Below are 19,261 nucleotides of genomic sequence, written 5' to 3'. Positions count from 1 at the left end.
CGACCTCACCTGTAGATGGCGAGGAGCGCACGTCGAACGCACATCGAACGTGAAGACACGCCCCGTCGCCCCCCAAACCATCCAGACATGTTGGCAGTGGCACTGACCATCATGTATTCTTTGCCACGTTTGACTGTCAAGCTTTCCGCCTCCAGGAAGAAACCCTAAATCAAAGGGAAGACATCATTGCACATAACAACCACACCAAGCCAATAATGAAGTACTACTAGTACTAGTACTCTTGATGAATTGAACATGGTGGACCCTCTTGTAAACAAGTGTAATGCTTAATTGGGTCGTCCACTCGCAGTTAACAGTATTTGTATTGAGTTTTTGCTTGAAATGTACTGTAATTCTGCAAACTGTTAATAAATATTTCAATCAATCTGACACCTCAAACACATGAAAAACTGAAAAAAATAAATAACAGCACTCCATCTTTAAGTTCAAGAAGAAATCGTCACAAATCTGGGTAACGTGAAAGTATCTGTGCCAAAACATGTATACATTTGTAAATGTAATCATTATGTATGGTACAAAAATAATACTGTTTTTTTCTACTGTTACAGTGGCCACCAGCAGGAGGAGCTCTTGCCCACCCTTTCTGGTTGCTGTCATGGCAAACATCATGAAGTAACCTTCTACAGTCTACTCTACACCTTAGTAACAGTCAGATCTGAGAATCAAAAGAGCTTTTACAATGTGAGGTTTTACAATAACCTTACCTATTTTAAATTCTGTTTGTGGAGTGTCAGTGTCAATGTGTTCTCTGGGGAAGTATTGTTGCCAACTGTAATTATGACCAACATACTTGATTCTCCACTTGTATTTTCACTGTGCACTGTGCAGATAGCACTAGGCCTATGTAACCCGCAAAAAGCTACACTCTTGACTGTACAATGAAATCAAATGTTGGTTTCATAGTACACACAAGTTAAATTATTGTTAAACATCTGCATTACTTTATTTACAAGAAGTCGACACGATTAGTGGAGGAGGATACTCAGGATAGTTGTTATTTTGATCAATGCCTGTTGTCTCTCCTATGGTAGTAGCATCAATACAGCATGGAATTGTGAACAAAAGATTATCAAATGAAAAAAATATATATATTGTTTCCATGTCAGAGGCTAAATCTCATCAAATGGTGGTCCGTGACTCAAATACATAATGGTTGAAAACCCCCCATCCTCCATAATTTACTTAAGGTCTTTATTCATCAATTGGTTTACACATTTATTTATTTGTTTTATATTTAGTTTGCTCAATTCACTCGTCTGTCATTTTGATTCATCAGTGTTTTAGTTGGAGATGTTTCCATAGGTGACCGACCGTTGCCTCGTGTAGATTTCAACATTCCCACCACTTCGTTTTGAAATTAAAATATACATATATATTCTTTTGCAATGATGATCAAGGTTTTTCTAAATGTCACCATATAAACAAGAATGCTGCAATGGTCACTAAAATAACACTAGTCCAAAATGTATATCAACACCTCAAAGCATTCTAAAAAACCTACCAAGAAACTTAACCACAAATTTCACGACCTAGTGCAATTAGTATTAGTCAACCTTTTCCTCGCAATAGTTGAATACAAAATGAAATGATAGGCAACCAAATAGAAACACCACTTAAGTCTGCGACACCAACCTGTAGACAATTCATTCCAGGGCTGGGCAATTAACTGAAAATATATAGAAAACTATAGAATCGATAACAGACTTAATCTTGTTCATGCTCAAATAATGGAGTTGTTTTTTCAGGGGAGGTTTTGTAATCGATATATAAATCCACAAATTGACATTCTATTTTTTTTGAATAGACTTAATTAGTATGATTAATCGCTTAACCATGTATTATACTTTAGGCCTACTGTACAATGGTGGCGCACAAAAATAGCAGTCATTTCACCTAGGCCTAATCTCAGGGGTTCATTCACAAATTTGGTTGTAGTAGAGCAATACAGCATGTGTATCGAGTTCTGTGAAATTAATTTATTGAATTTGACAACCTGTGTGGCGTTCTCTGACCTCTCCCATACCCCTGATTTGTACTTGGTCGTGTGCTGAAAACAGATCGATCTACAGGCGCACAAAACAACGCCTTGACACATTGGGAGCTTGTAGATCTGCAATTTTAAGTGCACGGCACTGGCACAACGGTCAGGCCTTTTACTTGACTGACTCTACATCGGTGGTTCTCAGAGTGGGGTCCAGGGACCCCCAGGGGACCAGACCTAGAGTGGTTTCCAGGGGGTCCCCGGCAAAATGATTGATAGTTTGGAACCAAATCATCGGGACACCTCCGAGTTTTATAACTATAACTACGGTGTACAAAGGGAAGGTCCGTGGCCAAGTGGCCTATTGCATACCAAACCCCAGGTGAGAACCACCACTTTACACAGTCACGCATAACTAACTACCAACTTGCCTTCAGCAGCGGTACCAGCCCAAACATCACCATTCTGTAATGGTCAACTTCACACACACAAATAAATAAAGAATTTAACTGCAAAATTCAGATTATAGAAAACACACTAAATGTATGAAAAATGCAGTTACACAAGTCTGTTTGACCTTTTTCCTCATGTCACCATGGATACTGGTACTTTTTTTTAAAAGGGGGATAATAGAAACCACAAACAAGGCTGACGCTGGATATGTCTCGCAGCGCAGCGCGACCAAGAGGCGAAACGGAAAACGTCAACACCTCCCAGACATCATACACATACACACGGAAAATGTAATCCATTAGTCTCGCTGAATCAAGGGCGAGACGAGGATATGTCCTTGGAACAAATTGTCATGTCCGTAAGCAGTTATTTAAAATTTACATAATCTGGAAGATGCTTTTTCTGGTAAAAATAAGATTTGTTTAAAAATAAACATATTTTAACGAGGATTTATATTTTTTGTTATGTAAGCCTATGATAGAGAACACGACTGTTGAGAAGCTTGAGAACCGTTTCTGTAAAGAAAGAAAAAACTAGTACAGTGCCGTTTCTCACATCACGTACTGAAATTACTTTTTCTATTCTGATACACTCAACTGCGGAGCATGTGAGCAAGCATAACGTAGTGTGATGAATTTTTTTGCAAGTTACATGCCAACTACATGGGATATAATAACTACACCCTGGTTTACTGTTAATAAGGTATTTTACCTTTCTTTGCATTAAAATTCTCCCATGTTGATTCTACACAAAGATCTTCATGAATGACTAACAACGCAGTTGTAAAACAACACCCCCCCCCCCCCCCCCCAAAACAAAAAACAAACCGAAAATGATAATTTCATCCTGCATAATACAAATCAGTTATGTTAAGGCATTTCTGCTTTCTCTGACTGAGCAGAAACAAAGCTGTAGGGGGTAAGCGTCTATTCCGTCAAACGATATTCGACAAACATTCACGAGTTCAATTTCAGTCCATGAGTATGGTGGTCTTCCCAACGGAGCCACCGGGACACATCCTAATCTCAGTTCTCGTTTGCCTCGGCACGTCGCCTTGAGTGTCCGCCCGGGGTACAACACGTCCCTGTCGTGATCCTCAATGCAACAAAGTAAATAATACCACGTCCAGTGTCACCCAATGAGATCCAGACTTCAAACCAGGTAACAATCACAAAGTCGGTTGGTTGAAGTTTTGGGAGGGTTCTTGGGCTAAAAACAAAAACAGACACTCTGATTTGGAAGAGAAGCTCTTCTTAAAATCAAGGCCCAAAGAGGCCTTATTTTTAATAAAGATCAAACGCATCCTTACATCCATGAATAACTTTTTCCCCTCTCGGAGGACAACAAGCCTGAGATTATCATTCCACTTTTCCAAATTTATAATACCACTGGTTTCCTACTGCTGGGTGGCAGTAGAGAGCCAGAGAGCCAGGCCTAGCAGTTGATGGAAGCACAGTCTGTTTTAGCCTTCCCCGCCGAGCTGATGATCCTCATGAGGCAGTGTCCAAACTCCTCCAGGATCAGCCGCTCCGCCTCGGCCTCTGGCTGCTGGTTGGTTTCTGCCTTCTTGGCCTGCTCCAGCAGACACTCGCATGTCGCCTCAAGCACCTCCTTCGTCACAAATGTGTAGGGCAGCCTGTGGGAGGAAAGGAAACAGCAAGATTGATTACAAGATATTCAATGTGTTTTTTGTGTGTAAATTAACAACCCTACTTGATCATATTATTACAAATTACAGTGTCACACAAAAGTATAAAAACTAGCAGATCCGCAAGCTCATTTATTTGTGGCATTACTATGAAAAAAAGAACTATTTCATGCATGCATGCATCTCTTCCATCTTCATAATTCTTTCTAAAATAGCTTTTGCTTGTAAATGCCTTTTCGGATGGTTTGTTCTCCACCCTCCCAGTGTGTAAGGACATCCATGCTTTAATTTAATGGATTAAATTGCCTTCATCAATACTGCTTGTTATTGATGAAATGTCTGCCACCTTTCTTGAGTGAGGCATATGAAAAATACAAAACATTTACTTCTGATTTTGATTTTACCCATTCAATCCAAGAAAGCAGCCTTGTCATTTTAAAATTTGCCATGTATAAGCAATATATCATTGCTGTTGGGCAGAAACCTCACATCTCCATATTGTAACAATATTTTGTATTTTATTAAAATAAATTGCGTAAATTAACGCCCTTGATCACACTACAACGTCACACAAAAGTATCAAGCTCGAAACGTGTCGCGAGCACGTCGATCTGCTACTAATCAGCCGTTTTGTACATATGAGGTTTCCAACTGAGAGATGGAAACCGGTTTGAGAAAACAGGATTTAGAAGTTTCTGCCTCGGGTCGAAACGGGTTAATGAACAGTTTATTTGGACAACAATGCACCAGTGGTTCAGAGCGCAGTCGTGGTATAGAGATAAGATCTACAAGCTCATACATTCAGCACATGTAAATTGAATAGAATCCAGCTTTAAACGCATGTTAGCAGAAATAAATATTACCTGTCACAAAGTTGACGAGTTTGACATTTTCATATAAATAATTGCAATTAATGATTTAATTGTATTTTATCCCACGATTTTGTAACCCATTTTTCACCCCTGTGTCAATCATCTAATGTGATCCTGGGCTCTACACACCCTCCACCAACCTAGTCCCTATATATGGGGGACAAGGGGAGAGCAACGGACTTGAACTCATGCTTCCTTCATGCCTGAGTGTCCAAGTTGCTCCTTTACACCTGACAGGGGGGAGTTTCCCTGGTTGGACATAGCGTGGAAGGAACACGTTATTCCAACCAGTTCCTTTCCCCTCCATCAGGCGCCCCGGCTGGCCAGGTGGAGGCAGTTTAGTGAGGCAGTTTAGTTCAGTTTTGTGAGGGTACCTACCCTAGGGGACACGGGGAGAACATGCAAACTCCACACAGAAAGGAGCGCAATCCAGGTAAGATGTGTAAACAATTTAACATGATGGAAACAATTGACAATTATCTCAAATAATTGCGATTAGGCGATTCACGGTGACGGGGCCTACCGTCCGCCTCCACTTGCGATGACAGGCGCGGTCCTGAGCAGCAGGTCGGAGATCTGCGAGGACAGCTTGGTCTTGGCGGCCGTCTGCTGCAGCACGCGGACCTCGGCCGCGTCCGCCAGGTGCATCAGCGTCTTCCTCTCCGGACTCTCCTCAAAGTTCTTACAGCCGACGCACTTGCAGATCGACGAACACATGATCTTTGCCTTGTGAGTGGGTGGATGGGTGGCGGGAAAGAGAGGAAAGGGTCAGGTTTTATCAGTCTGTAGACCATGGGTCCCCCCCCAAAGAAAATCATATCTGTAGGAGTTGAGGTATTGCATTTAGTTTGACTTGGTTCCACAGATAAAAATGGTGGAAATAGCTGATCGTTCAGATCAGCTATTTTTCACTGTCATTTGGGGACCCCCCAAATTATGTGGGGACCCCCGATCCACAGGTTGAGAATGTGCGACATGGATTTCAAAACAAATTCTTTCAACGCAAAATGTTGTGTTCAACTTCGGGAGAGTTGGGAAAAAGGCAATTCTCCTGAAAGCTGCCATCGGGTAGGCCTATGGCATGGAAAATGGGCATTTGCATTTCTTTCACCATAGTAAATGCAGCATTCATGGCCTGGAGAGGGTAGTTTTCTACAGACGGGTAAAAGGGTAGGGGCTTTGTTGTCTATGTGCACTGCCTGAAATGGACCAACTTTATGAGGGTTGGATTGGGGTGGACTCAGGGCTCACCTCGTAGCACTCGCAGTAGTTCTTCAGACAGCCTGATCGTTTGCAGTTGCAGCCTTTGCTGTGTCTGCGGTCTGATTCTCCCTGTTTGCCTTTACCGATTTTAGGCTTGAAGGCCTCTGGATTTCGGTCTAGACAGGTCTATAAAAAAATAAAAATAAAAATCACATTGACATCATCATGAAGCAATTTGGTCTGTTACAACAAAATTAAGTGGTGGAAAGTAGATTTACTCAAGTACTGTGCTTAAGTTTGATTCTGAGGTACTTTTACTTTACTTGAGTATTTCCATTTCTCAATACTTTACTTCTAACTTCTACACATCTCAGAGGCAAACATTGTACATTTTTTTACTCCACTACAAATACTTTAAAACTTGACATGTATATATAAAGTAAATATAAATTGTTATTACAAAACATACATTAAGCCCCTATTTTATATTTTATCGATAGATACAGTAGTCTGAAAGAAAATGGGGAGAGAGAGATGGAGAATGCAACGCAGCAAAGGTCGTCAGGATCGGGAGTCGAACCTTGATGGCTTTAAGTCGTTCCGTTTCGTGTTCCAAGTTGTTGAAGCAGTTATTGCAGTTACAGTTGCTGCAGAACTCTCCATTCGCAAAGCAGTCACAGTATCTGCAAAGAAAACAGTGGGTGTCATGTCCCCCACCCCCTTAGATAGCAATTCTAGTAGTCATAGCACGTCATAGTACATATGTGTAGCATAGTAGTATAGATGTATAGCTTATATGTATAGTTTCATTATAGATATTCCACTGTTACTTTCTTAGCTACGCATGTTTCATGATAAATGTCTTTATGTGATGTATTCCCATGCTTTTGTTCTTGCTTAATGTAAGTCGCTCTGGATTAAGAGCGTCTGCTAAATGCCTAAATTGTAAATTGTAATTGTATGTCATACTGTATATTACACAATTCCATTGTCATTTATTACAATACTAAGCATAGATTGGTATTTCTCATTGTGGAGGTCCAGAGATCTTCAGGGTTAATTGGGGGGGTTCCAAATGGTTTGGTAAGCACTCAAAGTTAAGTGGGCCCTTGAAATGAAATGTTAGAGAGCAGGGGTCTTCAATATTTTTCAGCCCAAGGACCAAGACTTAGCTGAGAGAGATGAAGCAGGGACCCCTACTATAATATACTGTATAACATTTGTGTGATTTAACTAACTTTTACATAGATTTCATAGCTTGTTTGACAGCACTATCATGTTGGATTTGTGTGTATTTTCAAACATTTAACCACTTAAACTGTCAATACTTTCACTCGACCTTTCACACCAAAACGCTTTGCCAGAAATAGCCATTCTACAAGCTCACAGCGCCTTGTGAACTTGTAGATCGGCTATTTTTGGCTAAATGGATGCAGGGTTGCTAGGATTCAAGTGGTAAAATTATCCTATCACAAAAAAGTGAGGTGCGGACCCCTCCACTAGGAGTCCCGGGGTCCCTGTTGAAGCCCCCTGCGTTACAGAACCACACCCATAGATATTTCCACTTCAGTGTATATAGGCTGTATTTATAAACATGTCGTTTGTACTTACAGTTTGAGACACTGCGACTTGGTGCAGTTGCATGGTTTTCTTGGTCTCGACGTCGTATCTGCCGCTGACAACCTGAACGAAATGACATGCTTTGAGATGACGCTTGCATAAAAAAGCGTGATGCAACAGGACTACTTTACGCATGTCAAGATAGTAAAAAAACAAAAGAAGGCAGACATTCAAACCCGGGTGTGCCTAGCATGCAAAACACATACCCATTGAGTGGCAGCCTGGCCTGAGTCTGGATGCTGGTCGGGGTGGAGAAAGCAGAACTGCTGGCCATGGAAACAAACGGTGACTGCTGGATCTGTGTGAGACAAAAACATGGTTATATCATTACATCACACTTAAATATGTTACAGTACAGTACAGTACAGTACAAGTGAAAAAAAGGAGTGCTCATTTTCTTTGAGTTCACCTCCCCCCAGTCACAGAAAGAAAAGACGTCGCAGAGGTACCGAGACTACGGGGGACGATGATTTACGATTCTGTCCCTATCAGAACATAACTCGGAGGTCGACTGAAGGTAACTTTGCTCAAGTCACCATCCGTATGCAAAACACAGTGCACCTTTTTCAATATGACTGGCTTTCCAATCGTACTGTGACATTATATGTCACAGTTTCCCCCGTAAATTAACACCCTACTTAATCACACTACACGTCACACAAAAACATCAAAATTAGCAGATCAGCTCAGAAAGCAATGAGTTTCCAGCTTGTAGATCTGCCACTTTAGCTTTTCTTTTTTTTAAGTAACAGTTTTGCATATAGGGTTTCCACCCAACAGAGACTACCGGTGTGTATGTATGTATGTATATATATATATATATATACATAAACATATATATATATATATATATATATTAAACAAACATAGAATACATGTTGTATGGCGGTATTGTGAGGCACAAACACTAACTTGCGTGACATATTGCGCTGGCACAACCGCATAGCCCACGTTGCCTCCACCGGGAGCCGGCGCCAGGACGGTGCCCGGAGGGAGGTTGGTGAAGTTGGGTTGGATCTGGGGCAGCGGCGTGGCGGGCATGATCAGGCGCTGGGGCGTCTGGGTAGTGGTCAGTAACTGGGCTGCTGACGTTAAGGGCTTGGTGACCACCTGAGGACGAGGAGGAAAAACACTGACATGAATTTCAATTTTATGAATGACACTGATTGAAAGCTTAGTAGAAAGAGAATGCCTATATTGGTGATTCTCAACATCGGCTATTTTCAGCATGCAACAAAGTGTAAAATCTGCCATTACGACGCCATCGAGGTCCGCCGAAATAATCTTTTGTTGACCAAATCAACTGTATATTTAGTCGACTAAAACTAGACTCAAACGAAAACATTTCAGATGACTAAAATGTGACTAAAACTAAATGTTACCGTTACTGTTTTATTCAAAAGACTCAAAATCAACACCGCTGCTAACCTGTTTCATGGTCTGTGCCGAGACGATTGGGACAGACATCCGTACTGCGCCGGCATTGACCACCATGGGTTTAGCTGTGGGACAGAAGCATAGCATCACTATAACATTGACCACCGTGATGTTTAGTTGTGGGACAGAAGCATAGCATCACAACAAACTGCAACTTCAACACTGAACATTATTTAGCACACCGGTCAGTAACATTAGCCGACTAAAACCTGAGCCAGATTCCACAAATGCTGTATAGATCAGTAGTTCTCACACTCTCATGATTTCTCAAAACATAAAAAAATAAAAAATAGCATATGTACAATCTCGCAGTGTGCATAGGTTAGCCCACTAGTGATTCCATCTAGGGCTACAACTGTCCATTATTGTCTTAGTAATTGATCTATCGAGTACTTTTACTGAATTCCCTCAATAACCAGGTAGCGTGTTTTAGTTTTATTCATAAATAGCGGCCAATATATACACAGTATGACTCACGATGCACTCACTTGTACATCTGCTATTTTTTGTTTTATTGCATTTGTGAAAGTATTTAAAAAATGTTGAATAATTGTGTTACCTGAATGTTTGTTCCTTTTTGGTGTGTGCCAATAAAGAAATGGAAATGTGGGTACTTTGTCCGCCATTTATTTAAAAGTTTGGATATGCTACCTTTTTGGAATTTTAATTCCTACTTTTTGGTGTGTGCCAATAAAGAAATTGACACACACCTGTTTGGAATTTAAATTCCTACTTAACCCAAGTTTTAAATTGTGTTACCTGTTTGCATAGAGCTGGTGCTGGGACTGCACGTTTGTCCAGTAATGCTGGTCGTGGCTGTGACCAGGCGGACGTAGTGGAAGCGACTGCCCGGCACCTGGATCTGTTGCACGTTGGACTGGGTGTTCAGAGGGATGATGGTCTTGTAATGTCCGCCTGGAGTGGATGTCACCGTGTGCATCGTTTTTATAGTCTGGTAAAAGTTCAGAGAAAAGAGAAGACATGGATTCAAGCAAAATACAACTTCACGGATGAAGAATGGTGTTGGGCCAAGTCCTAATCTCTGATTTGTTTGAAACAATGTGAAAGCCACACTAGCAATGTTGCCTAATAAACCAGGGGTCTTTAGCTGGGTTTTTTTCCAGGCCAACGACCCCTTGGCTGAGAGAGAGATGAAGTAGAGACACACTCTACATACTTATTACAGTATAGAATAGTTTGCAGATTAAACTTTTTCATAGATTTCATAGATCGAAACGGCGTTAGGTGATGCATTACTTCAAACTAATTTTAGTCTTTGTCTTAAATGACCATGCCAACAGACCTAACCCGGAAAACAAGAGGTGACCGTGCTTTTGCGGTTGCGGCCCCAGAGTTATGGAACAACCTTCCCCCACACATTAGAACTGCCCAATCCATAGAGACTTTTAAATCCCTTCTCAAAACCCACCTTTTCTCTCTCACCTTTAATGTTGTCTGACCTAGATAGTTACTTATTTGTTCTTGATTCTAATGATTATGTTATGCTGTTATGCTATTCTAGTACTTTCTCGATGTAATTATTTCACCATGCTCTTATACTATGTTTTTATACTCTGTCATTATACTTTGTCTACTGTGAAGCACTTTGGTCAATTTCGGTTGTGTAAATGTGCTATATAAATAAACGTTGATCGATTGATTAGAATGAACTTGAAGTGCTTAACATACTTGTGTTGCAGACTGACTGGAGACCACCTTGGCTGGGGAAGTGGAGGTAGACTGCTGCACTGTCAGGATCTGCTGGCCCAGGGCCATGTTGACAGGCAATGTCATAGACTTCTGAGAGGCGTTGGGGGTCTGGGAGGAGGCCACGGACACAACAGTCAACTGGAACAAACAAACAAGGCTGTGCTCAAAACTCTATACGGCACTATGTTATATCATACTCTGTGTCTATACACATATCGATGCAGACAGAAAGGCTACTGCATCGCTACGGCAAGAAAACGCTGTGTTGATGCAAAATAAACATTAGTTTACTAGTATGGTAATGTGACTCAGACATGAGTTGCAACAAAAGACTAAAAATACATGAATTATAAATAAGAACTCTGGGACTACAAACATAGTGTTATTTTAATTCTAAAATCTCAGCCAGGTTGCTGCTCAGTAGGAGACCCAATTGAGCAGACTCCGCCGGTCATCAAATTATTGGATTTTGCGGTCATGAGATGAAAGATTTGGGATCCATTTACTGTACTCATTTAGGGTGACAGCCAGCGCAGGAATAATATAGCATTTACCCACTTACTGTAACCATTGAGCCATTTGACCACAAAAGTATAAATAATTAAAAAACAAAAATTACTCAGTCATAACGGCCAGGTGCAGCAAGCTCTCGTTTATGAACATCTACAGTCAGTTTGTGTGCCGCAGCCTTTGCCTCAGTTAGCTCACGGCTTCACGTGGCAGTGTTCAGAGTATAGGTTTTATGCCGTTCAGACTATGATTTTACAGGTAAGTCTCCCATTGGCTTGGCGTAGAGGCAGCCAATCATGAAAAAGTGTAGTGCAGTCTCACCTGGCAAAAACTGAAAATCTTTCTTACAAGCCCACAATGCATCACAGCACAATGCATTGTAGATCTGCTGTTTTTGAAACTTCCAGTGCATACAGAACCCAAGTATCTCCTGTGCATCAGGCTCTGCGGCTGGCCAGTGGCCACATCAGTGCAGTGTAAAGACAGCCGTGTTGACAAGCAAGTTCCAGGATCCCAGGCGGGTAAATATTGAACTTACTTTGCTGGGACTCTTGAGGGGTGAGATGGCAATCTTTTTGTTGGCCAGACTTTGTAGACTGGTGTTGAGGGGCTCCGAGATGGTTATAGTCCTTGGAGTCATCATTGGGGTGCTCTGGGTTAGGACCCGGCCTAAGACAAGAAGTCAAAGATGGGGATACATGGGGTTGACACACTAACCGTTACCCAATTGCCCGTGGCACTGGCAGGTAAATAAACTGCCACTAGGCAGTTCTTTATTTCAACAAGCACAAATTTTACCTATCATTCTAAAATATATTTTTCAATAACAAGTAAACATAAAACATAAAACTATAGATCTGTCTTAATTCACTTTAAAGCGCAGAAAATGGGACATCAGTGTGACTGTAAATTAATTAACAAACATTCAGAAAGAATCACATACTGTATCAGAATGAAATCCAACATAATTACCGGCAATGACAGGAGATACCGATGTGGTAGCAGTCAGCCCTTTGCTGTTCACCGTTTTAGTGATGATGAACTTGATTGGTGCTGTAGACGTAACCTGTTTTTTCTGGGCAATCTGTAGAGGGATTATACAAGACAACTTGAAAGGATGTTTCTATAGCTGATGTTTGAGAGTGTGATGGAAGAGATCCACATCGGCATTGCTTGTTTGGCTATTTCCTATGAATTGAATATTAAGGACCCCAATGGAAACAAGCCATAGGCTTTCTTGGGTTATAAATCCTCTTAGAAGACCTTGTATTGAACTGCACTTTTTTCCTGCAAAGTGTTAAAAGTATTCAATCAATCAATCAAAACCAGACTCAAGTGGTTAGTTGCTTAGTCTGTAAATTAAGTGAATTAAGCCGGTACCTGCACAGTCTTCAGCTGCTGGGCCTGTAGCGTGGGCATCGGGTTTGTTGTGTTCCCCATAACAGGCTTCAGCTCAGACCTTCCTCCAATTGTCACCACCTTAAACTGGGGGCCCTGGGGCTTGCCGTCTCCCAAGACCTGGCCCAAGCCAGGCTTGCTGCTCGCGTGGGGCAACTGGAGCACAATAGGTTGCCCAGACTTTCCTATGGCTGTGACCAACAGTTTTTGCCCGTCCTGCTTGATAAATTGGGTCGCTGTGCCCAGAGACTTTGTCGCCTCTGTGGCTTGAGACGACGCCACCTTGTTGAGGATGATCTGGTGGTTCGCCGCGGAGATGGTGAAAGGGACCGAGAGCTTCTGCAGGCCACTCGTGGTGGTGACACTGGTCCCGGTAAAGCCGTCTGTCGTTTTGGTGGTTGCCGCGGCAGAGATGGTCATGGCCGGTCTGAGGGTGAGCGGCAACGAACAGCCACTAGAGGGGGTGAGAAGGAGCTGGCTCCCAGTGCCGGCGGTGCCGAGCGTGGACGTGGAGTCCGTCGTGGTGGAGGTGGTCTGGGCCAGCGTGGATTGAGTCGTGGGGCTAGCTTCCAAGCGGAGGCTCAAGTTGTCCATGGAAGTGTCTGTGTCCATTGGGACCGGTGCGTCGTCAGGCTCTGAAGCGCCGGCTTGTGGTGGAGGGACCTCGTCCATGGTGATGGCCTCTGTGTCCATGATCTCATCGGGAAGAAGACTGTTGAGCTCTGGCGACACCACGTCCATGATGCTTTCAAAAAGTGGACCTCTTAGTTACTGTTGAAAGACAGATTTTTGTTCAGAAATATATTCTCTAAAACACAAATTATTTGATTGAAAATATGTAGTGTTTGTTCAGTAACAGGAGTCTCTATGTCTCTCATCCAGCTCTGTAAATGTATTTTCTGTTTATTAAAGAGCAGGGAAGACAGAGAGACCCCTGTGACCAGGGGTGAGCTGACGGTAGGGCGTTCCAGGGCACCGCCCTGGTAGTTTGGAGATGCACGCAAGCCTGCACACGCACAGCCATTCAGTTTTCGCACCTCACTAACAAAACCTGCCGATTGACACGGAGTGTCACAGCTTGAAACACTAGGAATGACCCACCAAAGCGACCATAGATGCTGTCCATTGTGTCAACCTGCTAAGTACCTTACTAGTACTACTGTAGGTGTGCTGTCTCAAGCAGTCTAAAGAGTTGGATAACAGTGGCTGGATTCACGAAATAATTAAATTACAGAGGTGACATTTGCAAGGTAAATACATAAATGACGAAAATAAGGTCTGCACACTGGACTAAGCTCCAAAGCACAAATATAACACTTTGGTGTAAGGAAACCTTCAATAAATATTTGAGCTTTGGAGCTTAGTCCACTGTGCACCGCACGGACCTTTATATTTTCTTTTCTATTATTTGCCTAGTGTAAATATCAGATCTACACTTTCACATCACTTTACTGTGTTGTGAGCTAAATTAGCTATTTTTGGCGAGTGTAGAGTTTTAAAAAAATCACTCGTGTGAGGGGCGCTCTTTTCACATTGCGGCCAATCACTTTTGCTGTCCTCACTTTTTATCCTCACATTCCGTGCTCAGCCAATCAAAGAATCGCAATGGGGTACACAGAAACACACAAAGCTGGGCATAGGAGCACCCCTCAAAAATAGGAGGGGGCCTGCCTAGAATAGAGCACTTGTGAATCCGGTCAACTGAGTATAGGATTTAAGTGGTTAAACACAATTGTTTAAAGCTGTTTTTAAATTCCTGGATTTCCCTTATGCAATTGTATATGTTGGCTATTTCTATAATTGTATAATTAATTGTCAACTTAAATGTGTAATCATGACAGCACTAATAATTACTAGTCTAGTACTATAAATAAATGTCCTGCACTATATAGCCTAATAATATGCATCATACACTTGTTTCATGACACACACACACACACACACACACACTTTACAATTTAGGCCTTTAGCAGACGCTTAATCCAGAGCGATTTACATTAAGCAAGAACAATAAAACATAGCAATACATCATATACATGAATATACAGCAAGACACACACACACACACACACACACACACACACACACACACACACACTTTACAATTTAGGCCTTTAGCAGACGCTTAATCCAGAGCGATTTACATTAAGCAAGAACAATAAAACATAGCAATACATCATATACATGAATATACAGCAAGACACACACACACACACACACACACACACACACACATAAAAAGGTACAATCAATCCCCTGGATAAGTAATTGACATATGCCTACTTTCTTGTATGCCTACTTTCAGGCTTCCTCTGCCTGAAAAGAGTTAAAAGTAGTCTGTTAAGAGTTAATAACTATGTTATCTGAACTACCATGTAGAGTGATTATTATGAGCACGGCAGACAAGTAGCTTTGCCTTTAACAACAACATTACAAACTCTTAAAATGTTCAGCTAGTTCACTCACTGTGCTATCTATGGAATCCCATGCACCAACTTGCAAGAATAGAATATCTATGATTTCATCAAAACAGACATGATTCTATCTACGTGGTTTCCTTAGTCCTGACTGCAGACCTACGTCTCTCTCAGTCAACGTCGACACCTTCTTCAATTGAATATAAATTACCTTATTTTGTTAGAAACACACGGAACAAAAATAGATCTACAAGCTGACACGTTGCTAGCTTGTAGATCCATTCTTTGAGGGAATAGGCAAGCACCGTCGCACTAGGCAATGTAAATCGAGGCTTTAAAAATGAAGCCCTTTGGCCTCTCAAAGCCAGGATAACCCGGAGAGGAACAAACCTAGCTTTAAATCGGGGTTTCCTCCACTTTTGTTACTGACGCACATTATTTATTTATAAAGCCGCACACAATCCAACAGTAGGTAGTTTGACTATTAAAGCAACAAAATAACGAGACAAAACACAGGGTGTGTTGTAAACATGGGCAACACTGTTACTATTTTCAGGGCCGGGGTTTGGATTTCGAAAGATCCGCCATTTTTCCATCGTCATCACGGCTAGTCCAGCTAATAGTTCAGTAGTACTACCGCACCATGATGAATAATAAAAAATAAGAATACACATTTAAATAAATGCACCAGTGTGTTGTTAAGCGGCAGCTTTCGGTGTTTTGGGGGGCAGTAGCTTAGGAGCTTATACGGAGCTAAAGCTACCGGCTGAACTACATTTCCCAAGTAGCTTTATGTTTACTAGCTTGACACTTTCAGAATGATGTAGCTTCCATCCCAAAGTAGTTCGGCTATTTGTTTTCACCGACCAAAGGCTACATTCTTCACATGCACCATATTTTAGTGGCACGTTTGACGCAACATAACACAACAGATGAGTTCTGAGTGCAGTTTGAGCATCACATTAAAGAGAGGATCCTCCATCCTCAACCTCCAGCAAGAATTAATTTGTATGTCAGACTCGTAAATCCACCTTAATAAAATCCTCAGCAACAATACCAACAAGACAAAGTATTCTATGTAGTAGAATCAGATAATATACTTTGTAGTGTAAGTTGTAGTGTAGCTACTTATTTTGAGAGAGATTCTAGTACATTTTTATGAATAGTTTTTAGAGTACTTTAACTGTGTGACCAACCAAAGCTGTTTATTATACAGGGCTATTAAAGACATTTTAAAGGATACACTCCTATCACTGCATGCCCACACCATATTTACGCCTTTAATACGTTTAGTTTACAGATATGTCATAACATGATATGCTGGGTCTGGGGCAGTTCATTAGTATGGTAGCATGTAGACCTAGAATGCCTGTGATAATACATATCTGGAAGAATACTGTATATACTGTATGAACCACAACAAGAGCCATTCTAGGGCTAGGTAGCATGATGATGACCTTCTTATCACCGTCAAATCATCAATATTCTTCCAGATGCAGTCAAATAAAAATATGTATCTCGTGCAATGAAGGAGCCGTTGTTTATAATTTTGAGATCTATACAAAGGGTACTTTAAGTACCATGTCCCATTTGGCAATAGCTTATCTTACCAATGAGTATACGGGGTTATTATTAATTATAACAATATGCCCGGTTAATGTCGTACGACTGCATGGCTCACAGAATGTAGCCGATTTACAAACCCAGAGCTTAGATCCGCAATTTTCTTCCACTGTTCTTGTAATTCGCTATTTTCACCTATTTTTCCTCGCAGTTCTGTTATTTTCAGTTGGATTTCTTGCGTTCCGGTTATTTAACAGTTAAATTCCCAGTAGTTCTGTTGTATTTCGTCTATTTTCTTCGACGACCCATGCACCACCATACTGACTGTACCCTCCTCCAACTGTATATACTTTACCCCTTTTCAACCGTTTTTATGATATTTTTGACACTTGCTTGTATGTTTTCTCATGCTCATTTGAATTGAATTGAATTGAATCGACTAGAACGTCCAGCAGCAGCGATGACAACAAACCTAACCAGCGGTCCAGCAGCAGTTTGTGTACGACTCTCTCTCTCTGACTCTGAGCCGCGGCAGCCACAGCCTGAGCCGAGCAGTGAACTTGATGAAAGCTCCGCTAACATTAGCACCGCTAGCCTAACGTTGGGTACAACAACAACAACACGTTTCAAAAAGCCTCCCGTCCCCGGCGTGTCTTACTTTGCCCCGCTCGCCGTCTTTTCGGCTCTCCAAGGTCTCAGCACACGCGCCGGCGACGAGGATCGGATGCGATGCGGCGTCCTTGGTGCACAAAAAATGTCCCAAAAAGAAGAAGACACGATTGTTTCAAAATACCGCGCCGAGCGCCATTTCTGCCTGACATCTCACACGGCTGGCACGCCCTCCTCGCCGCACGTCACCGTACTTTCTTCTTCTTCTCCTTCTTTTGGACGAGCCACTGCCAGCGGTGCGTTGCTGCCCCCCACTAGCCTAAGATTAGACTAGGCTAGGGGCGCGTTCGGAAATACCGCACCGGAGCGCACGACTCTTCTATTAGTTTGCATTGCACAGTGACAGTGTGCTCAGTGCGCTATTTCCGAACGCGCCCAAAATGTATGTCCTTTACACATGGAAATAGCCGGGTAAAACATTTTTAAGCAGCCTCCTGTATTCTAATCTGAGTCTCCAGAAGTTTTATTTTTCGCCACTGTATTCTCTCTCTCTCTCTCAGACATACACACACACAGACACAATGTATTACCCACCATTTCAATCCATTTCCTTGGCTTTTTACATTCTAATCCATTACACAACCAATATATGTACCGGTATTACCCAATATTTATCATTTGAGCTATTTTAAATATCTATTCACATATACTTCCATGATCCATGTATGATCTACAGAGTTGGGTGTAACGAGTAACGGAAAATATCGTTACTGTAACGACACTACTTTGGTCGGTAGCGAGTAATATAACGACACTACTCCTCCAAAATTGATAATCACACTACAGTTACTGGTCGCTTTAGCGCTGCCGTTACTCGCTACTTGCATCATGTGGCTGCTTTCAGCAGTGTTGCTTTAGAGAATAATGCACACAACGGAGATGAGTTGAACATGAACACTATATGGTGCGCTGGCAACGCAGTACGCAGTACGGACTAGAACATGTCAAACCGGTGTCAGATCATCAGCAGCACAGCATTTTTCGTTACTGTCGTGGACTCGTAGGGTGGCCAGACGTCCGGTTTTAGACCCACCTTTCCTCCTCCCAACTCAACCTCTGGCCGGACACATCATTGTCCGTTTTTTTGTGATATAGCCTACAGTGCTTGTGTCATAACTGTCATTTAAGTCGTCTCTGTATTAAAATCTCCGTAGCACTTTTCCGCTGCACAGAAAGCTCCCAGTCTCCCCACTGTCACAGAGAGAGAGCAGGCGTTGGGGTGTTGCCATGTCCACTTATTACAAGCGACTTTGGGCTTGTTTTATGATAGCCCAGTCAGGCTTCTTTTGGGCTGTTTTCATAGACATGGCTGCTTGTTTCTCTTCTAAAACCTGGCAACACGGCCAATGGGAGGGTCTGTTTGTTTGTTGTAGAACGTGTGCTTTCACAATCACTAGTTAGTTAATGTAGAGATAAATAAACCAAATATGCCGAAATGAAAAACTACATTTAATGAGCAATGGAGCAGGGGACTCCACATCATAAAGACAGGGATCCTAAAGCACTGTGAACATAATTATAGTCTACTGATTTATCTCAGTCTCATTATTTTATTTGAATATATATTGTTGGGAAAGTTAATATTTGCCTAGAACCACGTGGTACAGTGGTTTTCAACCATTTTCATATCAAGGTCCAGTATGTATTCTGCATTTTAGCCATGGACCACCATTTGATGAGATTTGGCCTCACAGACCCCAAACTAAATATTATATTGTTGTGTGGCAGTTCAGTGCAAATTATTTGACAATGCATCTCA

General features: G+C 41.9%; 1 protein-coding gene across 1 annotated transcript; it reads right to left on the bottom strand.

Moving 5' to 3' along the window:
- Window positions 1-995: 995 nt before the first annotated feature.
- On the bottom strand, window positions 996-17,641 carry lin54 (lin-54 DREAM MuvB core complex component). The gene is made up of 14 exons (XM_080755464.1): window positions 17,492-17,641; window positions 12,836-13,624; window positions 12,428-12,539; window positions 11,994-12,124; window positions 10,925-11,083; window positions 9,995-10,187; window positions 9,227-9,300; window positions 8,711-8,908; window positions 8,005-8,096; window positions 7,790-7,861; window positions 6,759-6,861; window positions 6,227-6,364; window positions 5,499-5,701; window positions 996-4,091 (listed from the first exon to the last, which is right to left on the bottom strand). The coding sequence occupies exons 2-14, from the start codon at window positions 13,592-13,594 to the stop codon at window positions 3,890-3,892; spliced, it is 2,436 nt and encodes an 811-aa protein (XP_080611590.1). The 5' UTR covers window positions 13,595-13,624; window positions 17,492-17,641; the 3' UTR covers window positions 996-3,889.
- Between the last annotated feature and the right edge of the window lie 1,620 nt (window positions 17,642-19,261).

Source organism: Protomyctophum bolini (genome assembly GCF_963924005.1).
Source record: "Protomyctophum bolini genome assembly, chromosome: 22".
NCBI lineage: Eukaryota > Metazoa > Chordata > Actinopteri > Myctophiformes > Myctophidae > Protomyctophum > Protomyctophum bolini.
Note: the sequence above shows the minus strand (reverse complement) of the source record. Positions and strands in the feature narration are given on the sequence as shown.